Genomic DNA, 23297 nt, shown 5'->3' with positions numbered 1-23297 from the left:
AAAACTTAAAAATACAAAAATTTAAAAAAAAATACAAAAATTTGAGGAAACAACTGAGGAAATGATACTATAAATAATGGAAAAGGTGTGATGAACTTTCACATGTTGGTTGTAGCAATGTAAATACGTCATAGACACCATGGAATAAATTTTGATAGCTGCTTACCAAATTAAGCATCAAATTTCAATGTGATCAAACAATCCTGTTAGCCAAAGCAAAGGAAACCGCATGTCCATATACCTATATATACCATATACCATATACCAAATACCTATGTGAATCTTTACAGTGGCTTTATTTATTTGTTTGTTGTCCTAATTAGGAAAAAAAACCAAGTGTACTTGAACTGGCAAATAAATAAATTGGGTACAAGCCAAGCAAGATGGCCCACATCTGTAACCCAAGCATTTAGGAGACAGGCAGGAGGATTTCAGGGCAGACTAGTCTACAAAGGAGATCTTGTCCCAAAATAATGTGAGGTAGAGATATAGTGGGTGATAGAGCGCTTGCTCAGTATGTGCAAGGCCCTAGCGTCATTCCAGGCACCGCAAAGCCACCAGCACCTACCGCACATACAAACATGAAGCACTACTCAGAGGTTGAAAAGAAGACTGAATGGCACACAGGACAGCCAGGCCAAAGTTCACACGTGCTGGTAGTATCAAAAGGCTGTATCCCATACTGCATCTTCACGACAGCCTCAAAAAGCCAAAACCACAGGAACTGAAAATGGCTTACTTGTTGTTCAGGTAGGTTGTGATGGGAAAGGCCTACTCCATGGGAGCATGCCAGAACTTCGTACAGTGCCTGCTGTTCCAAATCCTGATTTATGGTAGTGGTTACCTAACTGTACACATCTGACAAAACTCTGAAGTATAGAATACAATATGTAAATTATTCCTTAATAAACCTAACTTTAAAAATTAACCTTGTATGCAAACAATTTCCTTAACTAAGGTAATAGTACAAGGCTTCCAAGGAAGGGAAATAAAGAGGTTTAATAAGTTTAAAACAATTTCCTCAGGTTATCTATCTATATTATTGCGTAATTTTAATTATTTGGAATGAAAAATAATGGATAAACTCAGTAAATATCTATGTAAAATACATTCAAATTAAAAAGAAAATATTTTATAAAAGTATAGCTAAGTAGGGCATAAAGCAGCTTCTGAGTTGTAGAAGGTAAACAATTTATCTTCAACTGGTTTGTTGGGAAAACAGCCCATAATACATATTGCACTAGAGGTTTGTAGTGAAGTTCAGAAAGCAAAAGAGAAGTTTATCAACATATCTTTAAGAATTTTCCATGAGCAACAATTTTGTTCATTAATCACCTTTATGTTTTAATGAGAAATGGAAAGCAATGGCTGTTAGGTCATTTTATGCTTAAGATTTTAAGGTGTCAGGAATAGAACATTGACTGTGAGTTTAAAAGGTAAATACACATTCTAAGTCTGCGTATGCCCTGAGCACTTTGGTCTCAAATGGAGGGGCACACCTGCAGTAAAGGTGGAAGAGCATACATGAGGATCAAGCCATGAGTGTGAAGTGGCACTCAAAATGTACCGTCCTGACTGGAAAGGCAGCCCCACATTAGAAATATTCTGTTCAAACCAATGGGGTTTAGTGATCCCAGAACTTCTACAGCAACCTAATTTTAACAAGAAAAGTAGACAGCTATGGTGGTAGAAGCAACATTATTTTATTAAAAAAGTAAATGTTTCATTTTATGGGAGGAAACACGATTTTTCCTCACAAATCAGCCTGTAATTAAGTAGGCCTAAAATGCATGTGTCATATCCTCCAAATAGAAGACATGCACATGAAATACACAAGCAAACTTAGAATGAACAGACTGTGATGCAGCTGTATACTAGATAATGATGTATGTTCTAAGAATGAGTGGATAAACCAAGACCACCCAGAACATGGAAGTATCTTACAGACATATGGTTGAGCCACAAAGATACCATGCAATTCCATATAGGTGACCAGAAGGCTGAACAAATCTGCAGCATTAAAGTCCAAGACAGCGCTAACCCCTGCTGAAGAGCCACGTCGGGAACAGCATGGGCACCGGGCGCGGTAACGCTGCACTCCTCGCTTGGGTACTAGTTATAGCGGTCGGGACTGTCATGTAGATAGTCACACTTGTACAGTGTGTTAGTGCTGACTTTAAAAACACATACTGAAAAGATGCAGAAAATTACGTTTTGGAAAGAATGGGTTAGGGAAAAGGAGACGAATGCATGGGGCACCGTGCTCTGCTTCCTTAAGTAATAAAGCACAGGCTATTATCAGAACTGCCGAGTGACACAAAACATAAACAGGATACTAACCATGAACCCAGGTAGTACCGGCTGAGTAAATTTTGTCTTGAAGGAATAGAGCAACTGCTTTGAGTGTGCATCATAAAAAGAAAGTTGACCTAAAAGGATAAAAAAAAAAAAAGCCTAATTTACTATCCAAAGTTGTAACATCCAAGTTCAACATGTGACCACGCCAAAAGCCGTATTTTAACTTAATTTTTGTTACAAACTGTATGAACCGTACTTAACAATTCTTACAAAAATCTGAAAACATGGTAAGAAAAAAAAATCTAAATCTGTTTTTCTCCTGGTCTTCAAGACCTTAGCAATATATCCACATTCTATTAGGTTGGTGCAGAAGTATTCTGGTTTTTGCATTGTTGAAATTTGCCATCATTGGAACACATTCTTAAATAACTATGATTATTTTATATAACACTTTAATGCACATTTCTTGCCACTGATGGCATCTGCTGTTTGTTTCACGTTTAACAAACTCAGTCTCTCGTGCGACTTCCAGCTGATGTGCAGCAGCAGATGCAGCCCACAGCCCCAGCAGCATGCCTGGTGCAGGAACTGCGAGTAAACTTGTACGGCAGTGCCGGGGTAGCAAGTTTGGCAGAAGAAAGGGCCCTGAAGATGAGGAACACAGTGGCCAGCCCTCACACACTGAAAACGACCAGTTGATCTTCCTACGACTAACTACACATGAAGCTGCCAAGCAACGCAACATGGACCATTCGATGGTGGTCTGCATGTGAAGCAACTGAAAAGGTGAAAAGGCTTGTTAAGTGGGTGCCTTTCAAGCTGACCTAAAATGAAAAATGGCATCTTGAACTGCTGTCCTCTCTTTATTCAAACAACCATTTCTCAATCTGATTGTAATGTATAAGGAAAAGAGTATACATGACAATTGATAATGATTAGCTCAGTGGTCAAAATAATATACTTCCTAAGAGCTAAAGTGTATGTCCTCCCGCTCCCCCCCTCTCTCTTACACACACACACTCTCACTCACTCACAAAGTCATGGTTACTGCTTGTCACTTGGCTGCTGGTCTGATCAATCCAGCAAAACTATTACACATGAGAAATAAGTTTAGGAAATCCATGAGATGCATCAAAAGCTGCAGAGCTGCGGCTGGCGCCAGTTAACAGATAAGATCCAATTCTCCACAACAATGCCCGACCTCTCATTAACAACCAGTGCTTCACACAGAGAGAGAATGGGGCTACCAAGTTTTGCCCAACATATTCACCCAAAAACTGTTTGTTCAAGAACCTAGAAAATTTTTTGAAAAGCAAAACAAAAACAATTCCATAATCAGCTGGATGCAATCAAATCCCTGAAGTGCAAACTTTTATATTACATGAAAAAAACAAAAACAAAAACCAAAAATACAGGAAAAACTCCTTAATGACAAAAGTGGTTGATTTTAATGGCTTCTATTTAGATGAGTAAAAATGTAACGATTTAAAATTCATAGTCCAGAACAGCAATTCCCTTTGCACCATCCAATAACTTATTCTGCACCAACCGTTTATCCGGGAAATGTCCTGGGATGGATATAGAGAAGGCAAACTCAACTTCTGGCACAATCTGTGATCTTAGCAGAGAGTGAAGGGGTCTGGGGGCTCTGGAGTTATGTGGGTAGGCAGTGGGGGTGATGGGGAGAAAGGAGGGGCTATCAGCAGCAATTCCAAATACACTTGATCACTTGCTGCTTCTGTTGTGAGTGAGGCATCAGGCTGGGAGGTGGGTACCAAGATTGATCCAATGCCTCTCTTACCGTGGTAAGGGTCGGTGGGGATGGTTTCCACAACAAACAAAAGGTTTTATTAGCTCAGTAAATGCTAAGATCTCTTCCTTCTAATATTGACTGTGCCAAATTCTATCAGCTTTTAAGCTTGACTCCATCAGTCTTCTAACTGCTTGAGCCCACGTGCACACACCACTCAGCTCACAGGGTAGTTGCCACTGCGTCAGCTTTGCAATTTCTGAAGTCCCCTCCCCTCTCACTCTGTCTTTCAGCAGCAACGGACCCTAACCACTCACTTCATACTTGTTCAGCCTAACCCTTGCTCTCCAGGAGGTCCCCTTTGATGGCTCTCCTCTTGGTCTGTATCCTAATCGCGTTGATATCATCTGTCTCCTTCCCCAGTTTCTCATTTTCTCTGTAAGCTGGTCCTAAAAAATTAACTGCCACCAAATAGAAGGGGAAAAAAAAGCGATACTCCTGTATAGGCTCACAGAGGTAAAAGCGCTTTACACATACTATTTTGTGTACATAATATATATTGATATGCAAGTAAGTATGGGAAAATTATTATTTAGAGAAATAAAGACACTTACCCCCATCAAAGTCACAAAACACACCTATTTTCTCAGGAACAGGAACATCCAAAGCTTTGACCTTATTATTATGCTTGGCCGCGAACGTGTTCTGTAGCCAGCTGTTGACGTGGATGCACCAACTGGTGTTTGTCTTTCCTAACTGGTCAAATTTCCCTAGCGTTTTATATGCTACACCCACACTATAGGATTTACAATCCTTCTGGGCCTTTACTTCCCAATAATGCTGTCCACTTTCAATAGCAGTGTCTCCTAAAAAAGATCAGAAATAAAGCTTTTACTCTTATCACTGATCATGTGTTCCTCAATCACACATTTCTTTTTACACCGAATCTCACTATGTAGATCAAGCTACCCACATGTTCATGATCCTTCTACCTCAGCCTCCAAGTACTGGGATTACAGGCTTCTACCCTCATACCCACTAAATTCAACTACCCTTTCTGTGAAAATAACTGTGTCAACAACAGATACTCAGTACAGAGTATGTGCTGTGCATTTAAACATATTATTTATGTTTCTATGCTTATAGAATACTTTAAAGCACTTCTTTGTTAGAATCCCTTCAAGGGTTACATATTCATGAGGCATGATATATGAGATGAAGTAAAGATTTAAAAATATCAACAAGTCAATCTGAAGAACTCTCAAAGTACTCAGGCTTCAATATAGAAACGTCTGTAGAGGCTCATTCCCTACACAGGCAGCAGACTTTCTAGATGTGATAGGAAGCCCTCCCAAGTGCTGTGTGGCCTTTAGTCTGAGAACTATTATGCTTTATCTTACCTAGCACTGTGTATGACTCCCCAGTGAAGCGATCTCTGCTGCCTCTTACTGCTGGTGGCCTGGAGCCTACAGATGTTCGTTTTGGGGATGGCGTACCACTTCTAAAATATCAGAAATGAAAAAAAAATTATGTTGAATATGGTTCATAAATCAGGATTGCACATCATAGCAGAAATCTCTGAAAATACTTCTCATTATGTCGCAACACTTCATTTAATCTAAATTGTTAAAGAGCTATCAGTTATAAACACTCAACTGTAAGAAGCCATCAACACAAAGCAGGCCAAAACCACTAATGTCGTGCAGACTGAACAAGGCTTATACACAGAGCACACAGCCGAAATAAGAAACAATGCTAAAATAAGACAACACTTGCTGATGGGATAAAATTCAGAACAATCTTGGGTTATAGCATGTAAATATTTTTCAACTGAATTTAAATAAAAGCAAAGGAAAAACTAGATTCCTTATATAACTACAACTAAGTAGTCATTTAGTAGCAGAATTTTTGCTATTGATCTTTTCTTCTTAAAAAAAATGTTGCTTGAATCTATGCATTGAAAACATAAAATATCAAAGCATGTCCACTATTTCAATGGACAAGATTGAACATTTGATCCTTTCATATCAAATAATATGACAAGCAAACTGGACATTATTAGACACTTCACAAACTCTCAAAAACTTCAAATAGATTAAATCTTCAAGATGTTTTTGTTCAACCTACAAGTTCCATAGCGCACTTTTTGCAGTCTCAGTTCCTTGTAACTTGTCTCCAAAACGTTTTTAAAGCAAGCTTTAACAATGGTAGAGTGCTCAGTGTGCACGCACAAGCGCTGGGGTCCGGTTCCTAGAATGCACGTAAGAAGACTGGCATGGCGATGTGCACTTGTGTGCCGGCACTGAGCAAGACGGGTGGATCCAGACAGCTCACCGCTCAGCTAACCTGCTTGGTGAATCCCAGGAGAAAGGAGAGCCATTTCCAAAATACAAGGGAGATGGTATATGAGGAACGCTGCTTTTCTACTTACCTGTGTGTGTGTGTGTGTGTGTGCGCGCGCGTGCGATATTTACACACACAAAAAGGGGAGATCTTGAGAGATTATTCTAATGTTATTTAGGGATAATAGAAATACTTTATTACCATCACTATTTAGAAATTTTCCAAAACAGTTGAACTACGATTTTTCTTCCAAAGAAAAAAATTTAGTAGAAAATAAATTACCAAATAAAATTAGTATACAAATTCCTTATAAACACAAAACCATAAAAAAGATATTTACACTCATTTTATGTGATCCAATGACTTCCTTTTGCATTATTTAAATATTACCTTACTGTTAAGAACAGACTTATTAGATGGTTTCAAATAATTCAAGTGTCTACGTTTTAGTGAACGCTATTAAATAGCTATTAAATGATCACATAGAATAGTCTACATGGTTTAGTTCAACCTTTCCTAAAGAAGAGTGAAAGTCCTTTATTTTCATATAATTTTAAAAATACAATATGTAAAAACGAAGTGCATGTGAGAGACTATTAACAGTAATTATTTAACATATTAGAGTAATAAAAATGAGCCTGGTTTACAGAGTGAGTTCCAGGGCAGCCAAGGCTACACAGAAAAACTGCATTGAAAAAACAAAACAAGCCATTTTTAATTATATTATACATCATGTTTGTTCAGACAGTGTGGGTATGAACAGCGATCAATGAGGACTGGCAATTAAAATTTCTGAAAATTAGGGGCACAACTGGGGGCAGGAAAAACAAAAAAAGAACTGAGTGTAAGAAAAAAAAAAGTACAAGTGCTTCCATTCTCCAAAATAGAAGACTGAAATAAATAAAATTCCTGGGTATGGTTGCATATGCCAGTAATCTTAGCACTCAAGGGGCGAGGCAGGAGGATTACAAGTTTGAGGACAGTCTAGGAACAGGTTTGAAGCTAGATTGAGCTACATACAGAGTTTACCTCAAAATGCTGGGGGCAGGGGGAGGTAAAAATAAAGAAAAACTTACTTTGAAGAAATGTATTTTTAACTTCTAAACTACTAAGAACCCTAAAAAATTTAGTAGATTAAGATATGTTAGTATATAAAAATTTTTGCTTAGCCAAATTTTTCAAACTGGTACTTATTATGCAAAACAAGAGTCATTAAGAAATAAGAACTTGGGGACTGGAGAGATGGCTCAGCAGATAAGAGCACTGCCTGCTCTTCCAGAGGTCCCGAGTTCAACTCCCAGCAACCACATGGTGGCTCACAAACACCTCTACTGAGATCTGATGCCATCTTCTGGCATGCAAGCATACATGTAGATAGAGCACCCATACATAAAATCTTAAAAAAAGAACCTAAAATATGTAAACACTGTCAAATTAATGATATTCAAAAAAGAAAAAATGTTCCATATCATAATTTTCTTTTTTATTCTTTTTATATAAATTGCCTGATTACAAACACTCCTTGTGTTTTTGAGTATTTTATCTTAAACTAAAGGGGGGAAAACACTGTAGTTTCCTCAAATTGAAAAAAGTAAATGAAAGAAAGGAAGGAAGTTAGAAAGGAAAGAAGACAGAGATGGAGGAATGGAGAGAGGGAGGGAGGGAGGAGATGGATGGATGGATCATGGATGGATGATAGGTAGATAGGTAGACAGACAGACAGACAGACAGACAGACTTCCCCCCCATCATTATCCTGTGGTAGGAAGGACAAAATGATTTGAGGCTGGTAGTTTTTAAGACATGTCCTGAATTCAAGTGAATTCACAATGCCACAGAGGCTACTGTGGGACTCTGGATGAAGCCAGCTTCAGGGCTCCTTCCTATTTTAACCAGCTATTCTTTTCTCTTTTTAGATTAGCCTTATGGGCATATTTCATTTGAGGATGCCATTCTGTTACTTAAGAAGTGTGAAATGCACTGTTTTAGGTGCAACATTAGGAAAGCCTGAAAAGGAACAGGGTTAAAAATGAAAGTAAGACTGTCCTAACATGGCGTATAAATTATAACAAAAAAGTTTTAAATCTCTGAAACATCTATGCAATACAAGACTTCTGTGTGATTTTTAAGTATTCACTAGCCATTCATTTTGAAGCTAACACCTGAAATGAGTTTCTCTACTAGAAAAAAAGACCATGCATTCAGAATAGCTCACCAAAAATTACCTAACCCAGTCAACAAAATATTATTGCACATTAGCCTCTTTGCAAGTTAATTTATCTACACATATCAATATTCACATATAATAAATATATTTTAAACTAATTATATGTGTATCTGTGGACAACACATTTTGAAGCTAGAGAAGGCTTGGACTCTACAATAGCATATCTAGCTGTACTCTGATCCCCAGTGCTCTTGTGCGGGCTGGTATGCTTAATAATTATGACTGTGATTGCTTCTCAGCTGACAGACAGAGCAAAGAAAGTAAAAAAGATCTTGTTGTGAGTAACCATGAAATGATCAATGAAAGGAGAAGAAGTTATAATTAAGGGTGAGCAAGAATTAAATGCACTAAGCTAGGATGCTGTGATGCAGGCACAATTGTAACAACTGGGCAACGTTTGTTTTCTTCCTGTTCTGGTGCTAGGAGTGTGATCAAAGATGTGCACATGTTACAGAAGCACTCTGCCACCGAGCTGTACATCCTAGGCCCATTTGAAGAGCTCTTAAGATGCAAATTACCACAATGGCACAGGAGGGCAAGGCAAGGAGCCACTGAAGAAGTAAGCAAATGCTTCCCTCAACACAGGAATGGATTAAAAGATGATGACGAAAAGACAGTTCATATACAACCTAATATGTGGTGCCTTCAATACATGGTTGCTATGATAAGTCAGGAGCCTGCCTATGAAGTGCCTTAGGGGAGGAAATTAACTGTGAACAGGAGTCACAGCTCATCACTGTGTCCTCAGCACAAAGGAGATATACAGCACCTCACTAGGACATGGTGTTACTGGTGAAGGGCCAGCTATACTCTTACAGTCTTAAAACGGAAAAATATGCAGGTTTAGGATTTTTGTAACAAAGTGTTGAATATCAACTGAGAAAAAAAAAAAGAATCAGAATCAACCCAAAGTTCATTTGTTCCTCTGCTTGTAGGTTCACTATCTGCTGGGAAGAAACTCATTCTGAAAACTATATTCCAGGTTCTTAAGAGCAAGACAATAGTTAACACATATAAATAAGAGGAAATGTTTCACTGAGCTTTGCCTCAAAACATATTAAGGGCTTATCTAAATGATAAAAAAAAAAGTAAAATAAGTGTGACTTACCAGTAGTAAAACAACACAAGGAAGCATGAAAAACAGAGAGAGAGATACTGCTGAGTGACAGTTTATCTTTAGAGTTAGGTTAAATAAGGAAAATGCTTCCATTTTAGTAGTCCAGCCTTCCAGCTTTGCAGTTCATTCTTGCAGACAGCAGCCATCACCTGGTGTGTAGTACCGTCTCCTCTACCACCTTAAAGGTACCTTGGTGACTTGACTTAGTGACTGGACTTAGTTAAGTACTGTGGTAGCCCCTAGAGCAAATTGTTTCACCTGCTTCCCAAAAGACTTGCCACCCAATTCAGCTCATTCGCTATTGTGAGATAAGCAGGCTTGGTTCCCCTACTTCAAAATAATCATTTCTCATACTGTCTATAAACAATTTAGTTTTGTAGGCTCATGTTTTAGTCTCAACCTGCCTTTTTAGCCTTGTCACCCATAAAGCAGTACACAATTAAACATGCCAAAATGTTCTTTAGTTTTTAGATTACACTTATCTAGTGCATTTCTTCTTGTTCCCCTTCACTGCAAGATGAAACACCACATGGTCTTCCACTTCTTGAAGAATCAGTCTAAATACCACTTCTGGAATAAAGGTCTTCCAGGCCCTACTATGCTGACTTTATAGATTCTAGATCCTGGCCCTACTGTGACATTTCACACACAATCATAGACCATTGTAAAGCCTTTCCCTGGCAGGCCTCCAGGAGACATTAGTCGGGGCCTTGGTGTAGGAGAGTGGGCATCCCTGCTCAGACGGTATGTGGAGAACACCGAGTTCCTCAGCAGTTTCCAGAGGGAATCACATCCCTTATCTAAAATGGAAAACCCATCAGGATTCTTGGATTCCTTAGCTTTATACAGCAGAGGTTCCCAACATGTGGGTCACAACTCCTTTGGGGATCAAATCACCCTTTCACAGGGATCATATAAGACCATTAGAAAACACAGGTACTTACATTATGATTCCTAACAGCAGCAAAAGTAGTTATGACGTAGCAGTGAAAATAATTTTATGGTAGGATCATTACAGCATGAGGAACTATATTAAAGGATGGGACACAACATTAGGAAGGCTGAGAACCACTGATTTAGAGAGCTGTTCTTATGGAAGAGAAGCCCTGCTGAGACACAGTTTTTAGCGGTGTGTGTACTGCATAGCAGAGCTGTACACAGGAGAATGCTGGGGCCACGAAAGGGTGTTTATGGGGAGCCAGGTTTCCTCACTTATCTCACTTTCAGACTTTGCTTATTCCTGCTTCCTCCTGTTTGAGGCTTTCTGCCAATGAAAAGATCCTCTACCTATAATCTGTGCCAACTCTTCTGACCTTCACCTGGTGCTGGTCAGCTGGGGAAAATGGAGCCCGGGGTGCATGAGCACCCTTAACTTTGTGACTTCACTCTCACACTACCACCGCAAGTCAGCACAGACTTGCCCGCTGCAGCAGTTTGACACACAGCTCTCACTGGCTACCTCACCATCCGGCAGCTCAGGACATCTTTCTTCTTGTTCATTACTACACACAACAAACATTTATGAAAAAGATAAATAAATACATGCACGTTGAACAGCCCTATTCCAAAAGTCTGAAATATTTCACTACTGAAAACTCAAGTACCGATATGATGTCATGAGTAGAAAATTCCATATCTGACCTGTAGCAAGTCACAGTCAAAACATCGGTCCACTAAAACATGTACAAAATTACTATCAGGGTATGAATATGAGGTGCACACAAAACAAATTTTGAGTTTAGAGTTGGGTCCAGACTTTGTATGTGTGTAATATGTATGTGCAAATATTTCAAAATCTAAAATACTTTGGAGTCTCAAGTGTTTCAGATAAGGGATATTCAGGTAACAGTCCATAAACAGCCAACATATACAAACTCTTAAAAGGAAAGAAAAGAGAAAGAGATACCATAGTCTGAAATACTAAATACAGTCTCCAATTTTCCTAGCTGCCAAATAAAATGTTATGCAGTCTGTCAAGTTCAACAGCATTTTACAGCATGGACACGCTTTCATCACATACAGAAACAAAAAAGAGTAATTTTCAAAAGAGAGCACATGTTGGTATCTGGAAAAGATACACGAGTATCTTCACATAAACAGCCTCTTACCTGAGCAACCTGGAATGGTCCCTATATTTGACACTGATTTAATCATTTTATCAGTGGTATTCATTACTTTTGATACTTCTGAAATTACATATTATTATAGAGTACTCCAAGCCTGCCTCCTATCAAACACATTTGAGTGATAAATAATGTTACTGAATACAGTGAAGCAAGAAAGATGCCAAGTATAAGTAAAAGCAGGGTAAAAACGGATGAAAAATAAAGTCTTTTTAAAGCAGAGCATGTTATCATATACAACAGAACTCAAACAATGCAGTATACTACAACGCTGTAAATTCAAAACACAAACTACCAATAAAGACAGTCTACACAAAGCAGCATTTTAACTTACGAAAGCTGCTGCAATGGCGTCTGCTTATTGGTTAAAAGAAATTATTCAGCCAAGCTAGATACTAAGTCCTAGAACTAGACAGACACAGATGATCACCTTGTGTGTTTCTTCAGTGAAGTAACATGGACACTGTCAGATAAAAACAGGCAACTGTTAAGATACTACTTTACAGCTTGTATGTAACATCTTACAATAGAACTAACTGAATGCTTCCTGGAGGCTCTGTCCACTGCTGTAACTCCCAGACATTCACCATCCGTCTGAGCAAAACTTTACCATTAAAAACTTCTGGCTTCCATGTTCTAACTCATCTAGTAAAGTTATGACAAAACAAGAGGTCCTCAAGCCCTGAGTTCACTGGGCTGCTCTTCAGCAGGAAGCTTGGGGTAGAAATGCTCAAAGGTGTCATTTAAAAAAGTGCAGCTCTCTTTCAGGTAAGACAGATGACGTACAAGCCTACACAGAGACTGAGAAACTTCTTTTTAACTACATTGGTATATCTGCAACATTAAAAAACAGAATGCTGAAATAAAATGTGAAACAATTATTAAAAGAAATTAAGAAAAAGGGATGAAAATGTTAATCACAAATTCAAGTATTTACAGATGATATTCTTCACCTTTGAGTTACTAACATAACTCATGTTACTATACAGAATAAACATTAAAACTGTAAGAATCAACAAATAAATACTTGTCCATAAAATAAGAAAGAATCTCAGTATCAGCTTTGGTCAGAGACAAACCACTGTACAAGCATTTACCCACATCACACACTGCATGAACTGACTTACCTCCCCTTATTCTCCTTCCCTTTAACTTTACTTTCTTGGCCTTTTCCTCCAGTAGGATCCCACTCCACACAGGAATCTTCAACTTTCAAGTTCAGATGGGATGATGAGTTATCTAGACTGAAGTTCAATGCTGCACAAGACAATGTTTAACAAACGTAAGACACCCTATTGTCTGAAACACACTTGTCATATCGTTTCTTAATTAACAGAGGCAACTCTGTGCAGACAAAAGAGTTCCAATACTTCTCCCTCACACAAGAAACTCTCAATGCTTAGTCTGTAGTCTATAAATGCCACCTATTTCCAAGAATTTTTCTCTACATATTGTACACACTAAGCAAACACTTGCACTGCCAACAGTGTCTCTACTTCTCCTGGGCTCTCCATCAGCAGAGCAATCAGAATTTCATGTTACTATAATTATCAGTTGGTTCTCAGTTGATTGCTTTAACTAAATAGAAAGAATTGGTAGAACTGCAGAGGAAGAAAAGTATATAAAATGATAATGTAAAAACAGGACAAGTTTTGACTCTGAAGCTTTCATACTAACAATTCCACACATAAATTCATTAGTTCCAAGCATATCTTACTGGATGCATGAATATACTGGGGCCAGAGTGACATAAGCAAAGGCACTGAGCCAGATGGCAGATGACTTGTGTGACAGATGGAAAAAGCATCCACTTAACGAAAACAAAGCAAGCAAAAAAAAATATAATAGAGCCCATCCTCTCAGATTATTGGACATCTTAGGGACCTATAAGTACTGTTCAAAATCCTTAGGCTATTATTAGTATTAGCTAGAAACTGAGAAAAAAATCATTAGAATGAGTGAGTCAATAGCTGTACAATGCTGTTTCTTCTGTTTTGTAATGCAATTCCCAAACTACCTTACAAGGTATCATCTACTTAGTTAAAAATTCATCTGTTCCTGCTACATTTCCTGCCAAACATTTACATTTTCGGGAACTGGAGATTAAAAAAATATTCCTTTATAGTACACCACTTTGCTTAAGGATGTTATTTGGAATTAACTGTTAAGACTTTTGTGAGACTGTGAAATATATATCATCAAACAAGACAAGTGCATAGAGCCCAGTGATTACCCAATGCATGAAGAATCCTTCCATCCTTGATTCTAGAAAGAGTACTTCAACTCCAACATGCACTACAGCCATTGTTCATTGTCTCACTTATAAAACATCTGAATAAAAATCTACTGACTTCACAGATCTACAAAATGTCATACTAACAAGAAAGTCAGTCCCTTTCAAAAGCTGCATCAGAGCAGAGGTAAACAGAAGAATAATGTGGCTTTTTAGTGAAATAAAAATAGAATTAACAGGTAGATATACTGAGACATTTCAAAAATCAACTGTTTTATGGAGAACCAGTTAGCCCCTATCTGTCAGCCATGAGGTTATGCCGTCAGAACATCTACATTCTGAAATAAAGAAAACCTGGATCAAACTTTAATCAATTGTCCATAGCTTACTAAAACTCTAAGGCCTACAGAAAGAAGAATCCTAGGCTGGTCCCTAATATGTTATGATGGAGTGAACAGACATGAGCCACCTTGGCAGCAGGAAAAGGCACCACCTAAACCACTTGTAAGCTAGCTTAGAAAATACTACAACATCCAAATGAAAGGGCATATGTTTCCACAATTGTGTCATGCTTAGTCTCTTTCTTTCTACGAACACCATCCCTTCTTTTTATTACATTTATTATAAATGTATGTTAAGTCATACATTTTCTATAAGGTAACAGTGATAATATTCTAAAAGCAAAAAGAATGGACAGCAGGAGCTGAGAAAGAACTCTGCATTGAAAGTAAAATCCTGTCTCTTGAACTCATGCACTACTGTTTGAGGTTGAGAGAAATTTTGTTATTTAGTAATATCATTTATCTTTACAAGGAAAGAAGGGACAATAGATCTTGAAACTTATATGACGTATCACTTTTACAATTTTTATGCCAGAAGAAATAATGCTGCATACATTGAAGGGACAGAAATAAACACTGCTAGCTGTATTATATTTTCATGGCTATTTAATTTCTACTATCCCTTCCCTTCTCTGTTGGTATACTGATTGCTACTGGGTGGTCAAAAATAGCAGGAACAAGCCAAGTAACTTAGCAAACAACTATTCAATGGTCACTTTTAAAACAATCTGAACTTTTTCTACAATGCTTACATTTTCATTAATAATTAATAATGTCAATGCTACAAAATAATCCCAGAAATTTTATGATCACAAAAAAATAATTTTATTTGGGACTCTCTGAAGATCAGAATCACTGTTACATGGTCTCAGGGTTGTATTTACATACAACCTATATAATCTATAATCTAGGCTAACCTCAGAGTTACTTCCATGAAATCCCAAGAGACCAGAATCAGCTTAGTCTCTCTCTATAAGACCCCAAGACCAGTCGAGACTATGCTGTGGAACATTCAGACACTGCTAGAGAAGCAGCTGTACCAGAAAACCATAGCCAACTATTGATTTCTAACTTAACATTCATAAAATCTACAATTCCTCAGTAGGTCCAAGCTCATCCACTAACTACAAAGAGACGATGCTCCTCAGGGTAAGAAATGGTAGCAATATAATCGTTCCTGACAAGGGACGAAAGTAGCTCAAGCCACACAGAAAAGACTACCTGCTCAGAAATTGGACAAGGCTTTAAAATCTAGAGACTCTCTGAAAAACAGCAATATCTCAGTTTGATAACAATCCAAACTACATTTCTTTACTAAGCAATGTATCATTCTCAAGTAAAACTATTTGCCAATTCAAATTACTTCAAACGAATATTTTCCTATGCATTTATGCCACAAATATTACTCTGAGCTCATCTCATCATTACTCACAGGCCTTGACCGCTCAATCCCTTCCCCCCCTGCACAGGGTCCAGAGTTAAAATGTCAGTACTTAGAATAATTCTTATACATATTTATGTTTCTTTGGTTTTTGGGTGGTTGGTTTGTTTTTCAAGACAGGTTTCTCTGTGTAGCCTTGCCTCTCCTGGGCTCGCTTTGTAGACCAGGCTGGCCTTGAACTCACAATGATCCAGCTGCCTCTGCCTCCCTGAGATACATATTTATGTTATCATCTACATCATAGAAAATTTCTAGCATGTTTATCTACTCAAATGCATCATAAATAAACTAGAAGTCAGTAGAATGCTCCAAGTCCCTAGTATTGACTACAATGTAGAATCTAATTCAGAAAATAAACTCAAACAGTTACCACCTTGTAATTGGGAGGATCTCCAGCAGAACGGCTTTCAAATCAGCTAATACCTAAAAACTCTACTGTGTTACAAAAGGGGCCATTGATAAATCTAAACTGCTCTAAGTTAACAGGACTTGGGTTAGATGCCTAAAATAAAGGCTGGCTGAGAAGCTGGAAATAAGAGTCCGATACCCATCTAGGGCAGATCTAGCCTATGGTAAACATGATATAATTCAGCATTCCTTTCTTCATTTGCAGTATGGATATCAGTAATATCTAGCAGTGGTCTCTCATGATGATCTTAATGACCAAGTAACTGTGAGTGCTATTAATTATTAACAAACGACACAGATAATAATAACTGGAAGAAAAATTGGGGAAAATAGAGGGAACATCTTTGTTGCTGATTAATTCTCTGAAATTTCACACTTCAGCAGTGCTTATGTATTTACTAACCTAAAATATGAACTAAAAACACCCAAGAGGACAGTGAGATGGCTCAGCAGTGAAGGCACCTGCTACCCTGCCTGCTGACCTGAATTTCACCCCTGGGACCCACATAATGGAGAGAAATGACTCCTACAAGTTGTCCTCTCACCTCTACATGCATGCTATGGCATGTGCACATACCGCCCTGCCCACATATGCACACAAAATAAATAAAAACATAACTTAGAGTGAAAAAAATCAAATGAAATGAACTGAATGAAAGTACTTCTTAAAAGAATACTATCAACTCAGTCTGTTTTAGTCACACGAACATAAGGGAAAAATGTGATAAAATCCACTACTACTAGACTCCCATTTTCCCTGTCTCCTATTTCTTAAGCCGCAAAAGCCAGAGAAAGGTTGCAGAGATGGTGGGAAGAAATTCAACTACACATCAACTGACTGTCGAATAACTTGGGAAGGTAAGGTCTGTCTGCTCATGCACAAATGGCTGCCAGCTTCACCTTTGGTCTCTAGCGTCACCGCCTCCGAGTAGTCTCCAGCCACAGCCTTGTTGCATGCTCGCACTCTGAAATTCATATACTTTGAATCAAACTTTAAGCCTGAAAAAAAATGAACATTTTTAGTCATAAAGTATAAAGACTACATTCCCAAAAGAGTGTATATTTTTTCCTTTTTAGACATTTTAGACATTTTTTCCTTTTTAGAAATTTCCTTATTTGAGAATAATTTATGTTCAATGAATGATAATCCCTGAAAATAACGACTTACCTAATATTTTCGTCAGAATAAATGAATTATACAATTACCAACATTCTCTACCTGGTGATTAATAAGACAGTACTCTTACAGCTTTTGTTAGCAGTGACAGTGTACTGGGTGTGGGGCACACACCTGTAACCCCCACACTAGGAAAGCCAACAGAGCAGGGTCATTAGCTCCAGTTTAACCTGCACTACAAAGACTCTAGCTCCAAAGGACAAAAAAAAAAAAATCACGACAAACCAACCACAAAGACAGAAACAGCAGGAGCAGCAACAAAAACCCTGTAGTATTTATTCAAGGAAAGGTTATTGCAACTTACAATATCATACTCATCAATTTTTCTAGAAAATAAATATCCCTATGAAATTTCTTATATATATGAAATCCTGTTTTTACATGAAAAATGAAAGGCAATAAAGCACAGAGTGACATGACCTGTGAATTTACACCTAGACTAAAATCTTAGTCCAAATATTACCTTTACAGCTTGACTGACCTCTGTTTTCCCAAGCACTCAGTATTATGTGAGATGTGGTGTGTGGACTGACTGTGTGTTGTATGCACTTATGTTTGCTCTACAGAATGCCAGTTCCTGTGGGAGGAAGCTAGTGCTCTTTAATGTAGCCCAGTCTGCACAAAACACACCTAACCCCATTTAAAAAGCACCTAAACACCATATAAAAAGCATTCAAAAGGCCAACACACACACACACACACACACACACACACACAAACCCCTTAGTTAAGTTCCATTTCTGAGTTAACATGGAGCTAAACAATCCTAAAACATCACAGTATCCCTGAAATGTGGAAGAAAAACGATTTATTTACTTAGTCAAAAATTAAAATTAAGGGTTAGTTGGCACATGCCCTAATTCTGGCACTCAGGAGGCAGTGTTCAAGACTGGTATGGAGTTCACTGAGTTCCACATGGGCTAGGCTACACAGTGAGTCTGTCTAAGAACAAAATAGAACAAAACAAAGAAAGACTGTTCTGAAATATTGCTCTCATAATATCCTTTTATAATTGCTTTACACACATTGTTTTGGCAGGCTGCAGATTTTAAGTAATTAAAAGTGTTACTAGCATTTCAACAGAAATTCACTCACATAACAAAGATCTTAAAAAACAGTGTACAGTTTAGATAACAGAACTTAATTTTATCATTTAAAATAACAAAATATTTTTAAATTACACTTATTCTCTAAGGATTGGATTAATGTAATGCTGTCAGGTTACCTGATAATGTATATTCAGTACCCTTAATGTTATCAATCATTTCCCAACATCGTTCATCCTTTACACGTGGAAGTCCATCAAAGTTCGTTTTCCTATATTCCATTATGAAATGGTCGATCTTATTATCCTCTTCAGGCATTCTCCAGGCTACAGTTACAGAGTTGTCGGCCACCAAACACTCTACTGGATCTATCTCTGGAGCTTTTGGGACTGCAGGGGAAAAAGGGGGGGGAGAAGATATCATTCCTCACACACTGTACACAAATCAAACATTTATACTTGGCATTCAGCCTTTGCAATCTCTTCTTCTGAAATATTCAAAAGTGAGTCAGTCTAAGAGATAGGATAACCTACAAATTAAAAATATTTTCACAGTTTTTTTTATTGCCAGACTATAAGAGTTTTTATTCCAAAGCTTTATTATAGATTCTAAAATCCAAGATTTTAATGAACAGTTAAATTCCAAATATTTTACCATGCTAAGGATAATCAAGAATGACTTGTTACTTCTAAACCTATTTTAAATTTATTATTTTTAAATGTTTGGTACAAACTATTATAAAAACAAAGTCCTAATTTTTATATTACAGCAGTGCTAAGGAGACAGCTCAGTCAGTACAGTCACCGCGACCTGAGTTTGGTACCCAGAACTGACATAAAAAAGCCAGCACTCTACCAGTGCACTTGTACACCAGGCTCTGGGAAGGCAGAAACAAGTGAAATCCATGGAGCTCAATGGGAAACCAGCCTCGATAATCAGTAAGTTCCGGGCTGGGGAGAGCCCTTGTCTTGTAACACATGGCGGTCAGTGCGTGAAGACCAACGCCTGAGGTTGAATTCTGGCGTATTTGTACACCTGCACAAATACCTGCCCTGTACACTGACATGCACACGTGTACACACGTACTCACGTTGCCAAAAGGACAACACAGTTACTTATTAAAGTTAAAATACAAAGCAGCTGAGAACTAAGAACGTCAGCAAAATAACACTCAGCTGAAAGGAGGAGAGTGTGACCAAGTTCTAATGAATATGGAATCTCCCCCAAATTCTAATTTTCTGTTTAAATAATTGTATGAATGATTTTTAGAATATTATGCATCTTAATAAGAAAACTGTTAGACTTCCTTGATGTATCTTCCAGGTCTTGTCACTATGATATATAACAGCTGTTAGTCTCTATTGCTGCAAATGATGTAGACTACCCATTGTCAAGAGAAGAGACCACAGATACCCATGGTTCCCTATAACTTATATCAGTTTCAGCTGACAGTTTTCAGTAAAATTGTATTAGCAGAAAGATTCTTCTATCTTGTGAGACAAAGTAAACTATTAAAAACTAGGGTTAAGGGGAAAAGAAATTAGAGTAGTGACACTTGGGAGGAAAATGATTATTTATTTAAGTGGCCTACCCAATCAAGAGTGATCTATTGAGCTAACATTTATTCTTCTTTCATGGTATGTACATCTAGTGAGTTTCTTATTAACAGCATATAGTTGGGTCTTATTTTTAATCCATTTGGCCACTCTGATTTAAGAGTTTTTTTTTTTAAGGTTTACTTTATTTCATGTATTTACGTGTTTTGCTAGTATATGTGTAAACACACCATGTGCTTATCTTCAGAGGAGGAGCACTGGACTCCCAGACTAGAACAGAGTGTAGGGAGATGTTACATGGATGCATGAAATCAAATCCGGTCCTCTGAGAAATGAGCAAGTAGTCTTTACTGCTGAGCTATCTCTCCCCTCCCTACATTTAATTACTTATAGGGGAGGAATTACTATTGTAACTTTGTCAACTCTTTTCTATTTGTCTTGTAGTTCTTTTGCATTTCTTCTTGCTGTCTTCCCTTTTCCATTAAAAAAAATGTTTTGAACAGGTTTCATTTCCTTTCTCTTTATTTCTAGTATCTCTAAGATTTTTTTGGGGGGTGTGGTTACTATGACATCTACATAAAATAATGTGTAGTATTATGATACACATATATTGTTTTTCATTCATGATTACTACTTCATAACCACTTTATCAAAAGAGACTACAGAAACTCAGAGAATAAGTTCTAATTCTTTTCTAGTCCAGAGAGATCCCAAAGGAAGGGATGCTAAAGAATATAAAGAGATTTTTATAGGTTTATTCTATATTATATGTCTAGTATCCACTTATAAGTGAATATATACTGTGTGTGTCTTTGTTTCTGGGATACCTCACTCAGAATGATCTTTTCTAGTTCCCACCATTTGCCTGCAAATTTCACGATTTCCTTGTTTTTAACTGCTGAGTAGTATTCCATTGTGTAAATGTACCACATTTTCTGTATTCATTCCTCTGTTGAGGGGCATCTGGGTTGTTTTCAGATTTTGGCTATTATGAATGAAGCTGCTACAAACATGGTTGAGCAAACATCCTTGTTGTATATTGAGCATATTTTGGATTTATGCCTAGGAGTGGGATAGCTGGATCTTGAGGAAGTGCTAGTCCTAAATGTTCCCTAGTAAGGAGAACAGGGACATTCTCTGACATGAACTCAGTGGCTAGCTCTTTGACCACCTCCCCTGGTTGAGGGATCAACCTTGCCAGGCCACAGAGGAAGACAATGCAGCTAGTCCTGATGAAACTTGATAGGCTACGGTCAGATGGAAAAGGAGGAGGACCTCCCCTATCAGTGGACTTGGAGAGGGGCATGGGAAGAGATGAAGGTGGGAGGGAAAGATTGGGAGGGGGCTACAGCTGGGATACAAAGTAAATAAACTAATATATAAGAAAGAAAGAAAGAAAGAAAGAAAGAAAGAAGGAAAGAGAGAAAGAGAGAGAGAAACAAAGAAAGAGAGAGAGAAAAAAAAAGAGAAAGAAAGAGAGAAAGAGAAAAAAGAGAGAGAGAAAGAGGGAAAGAAAGAGAGAAAGAGAGAGAAAGAAAGAAAGAAAGAGAGAAAGAGAAAGAAAAAGAGAGAGAAAGAGAGAAAGAAAGAGAAAAAGAAAGAGAGAGAAAGAAAGAAAGAGAGAGAGAAAGAGAAAGAACAAAGAGAGGAAAGAAGGAAGGAAGGAAGGAAAGAAGGAAGGAAGGAAGGAAGGAAGGAAGGAAGGAAGGAAGGAAGAGAAGAAATCTATAGAGGGATGCTCTTGTGGATTTCCCTCACCAACTGCATTGGTAATCATGCCATGAAGTTTCCATAAACATCACACTGACTGCTTCAGAGAACTTCTGGGAAGCTGAATATCTTGTGGTAAGCAAAAAGATGAACAAGAACTCAATCCATGCAAGAAGTGCAGCACACCAAAATCCCACAAGAAAAGAACCTCCTACACTTAGGTTCCTCCCAGTACTTCTTCATTGAGCTATTTTCTTTTACCTTTTAAAATAGCATTTGTAAACTCAAATGACAACACATGCTGGAGAGGTTGTGGAGAAAAGGGAACCTCCTCTATTGCTGGTGGGAATGTAAACTGGTATAACCGCTTTGGAAATCGATCAGTTGCTTACTCAGACAATTAGAAATAGTGCTTCCTCAAGACCCAGCTATACCACTCCTAGGCATATACCCAAAATTTGCTCAAGTACACAACAAGGACATTTGCTCAACCATGTTTGTAGCAGCTTTATTTGTAATAGCCAGAACCTGGAAACAACCCAGATGTCCATCAACGGAGGAATGGATACAGAAATTGTGGTATTTTTACACAATAGAACACTACTCAGCAATTAAAAAAGAGGAAATAATGAAATTTGCAGGCAAATGGTGGGATCTAGAAAAGACCATTCTGAGTGAGGTATCCCAGAAGGAGAAAGACACACATGGTATATACTCACTTACATAGACCTATAAGATATGATAAACATAATGAAATCTATACACCTAAAGAAGATAAACAAGAAAGAAGACCCGGGGTAAGATGATCAATCCTCACTTAGAAAGACAAATGGGTTGGGTATTGGATGTAGGAAAAAACAAGTAACAGGACAGGAGCCTACCGCAGAGGGCCTCTGAAAGACTCTACCTAGCAGTGTATCAAAGCAGATACTAAGACTCATAACCAAACCTTCAGCAGAGTGCAGGGAATCATATGAAAGAAGGGGGAGTTAGTATGACGTGGAGAGGATAGGAGCTCCACAAGGACCAAATATATCTGGGCACAGCGGTCTTTTCTGAGACTGATACTCCACCAAGGACCATGTATGGATATAACCTAGAACCCTTGCTCAGATGTAGCCTGTGGTAGCTCAGGGGAACAGGGACTATTTCTGATATGAACTCAATGGCAGGCTCTTTGACCTCGCCATCCCCCAAGGGAGGAGCAGCCCTGGTAGGCCACAGAGGAAGACTTTGCAGCCAGTCCTGAAGATACCTGATAAAACAGGGCCAGACAAAAGGGGAGGAGGTCCTCCCCAATCAGTGGACTTAGAAAGGGGCAGGGAGGAGCTGAGGGAGGGAGGGTGGGATTGGGAGGGAATAAGGGAGCGGGATACAGCTGGGATACAGTTAATAAAATGTAACTAATAAAAATTAAAAAATAAAAATAAAAATAACCTTTGTAATAAAATGGTAAACAGAAGTACAGTGTTTCTCGGAGTACTGTGAGCCAGCATACCAAGTCAATGAAACCTGAGGAGAGGATTGT

The 23297-nt window shown here is 38.1% G+C and overlaps 1 protein-coding gene across 3 annotated transcripts in view; it reads right to left on the bottom strand.

Annotated features, from left to right (window-relative positions):
* The window catches only part of Fsd1l (fibronectin type III and SPRY domain containing 1 like), a 74017-nt gene that overhangs the window by 10482 nt on the left and 40238 nt on the right, over positions 1-23297 (bottom strand). The window contains exons 7-13 of one of the 3 annotated variants that reach the window (XM_060379921.1): positions 18683-18892; positions 17181-17279; positions 12985-13114; positions 12288-12320; positions 5449-5549; positions 4663-4914; positions 2341-2429 (exon numbers count right to left, since the gene is read on the bottom strand). In XM_060379921.1, coding sequence (XP_060235904.1) covers positions 2341-2429; positions 4663-4914; positions 5449-5549; positions 12288-12320; positions 12985-13114; positions 17181-17279; positions 18683-18892 — 914 coding nt within the window. The remainder of the gene's footprint in view (positions 1-2340; positions 2430-4662; positions 4915-5448; positions 5550-12287; positions 12321-12984; positions 13115-17180; positions 17280-18682; positions 18893-23297) is intronic. The other 2 variants (XM_060379922.1, XM_060379923.1) reach the window with 2 other exon arrangements.

Source organism: Meriones unguiculatus, chromosome 3 (assembly GCF_030254825.1).
Source record: "Meriones unguiculatus strain TT.TT164.6M chromosome 3, Bangor_MerUng_6.1, whole genome shotgun sequence".
Lineage (NCBI taxonomy): Eukaryota > Metazoa > Chordata > Mammalia > Rodentia > Muridae > Meriones > Meriones unguiculatus.
Note: the sequence above shows the minus strand (reverse complement) of the source record. Positions and strands in the feature narration are given on the sequence as shown.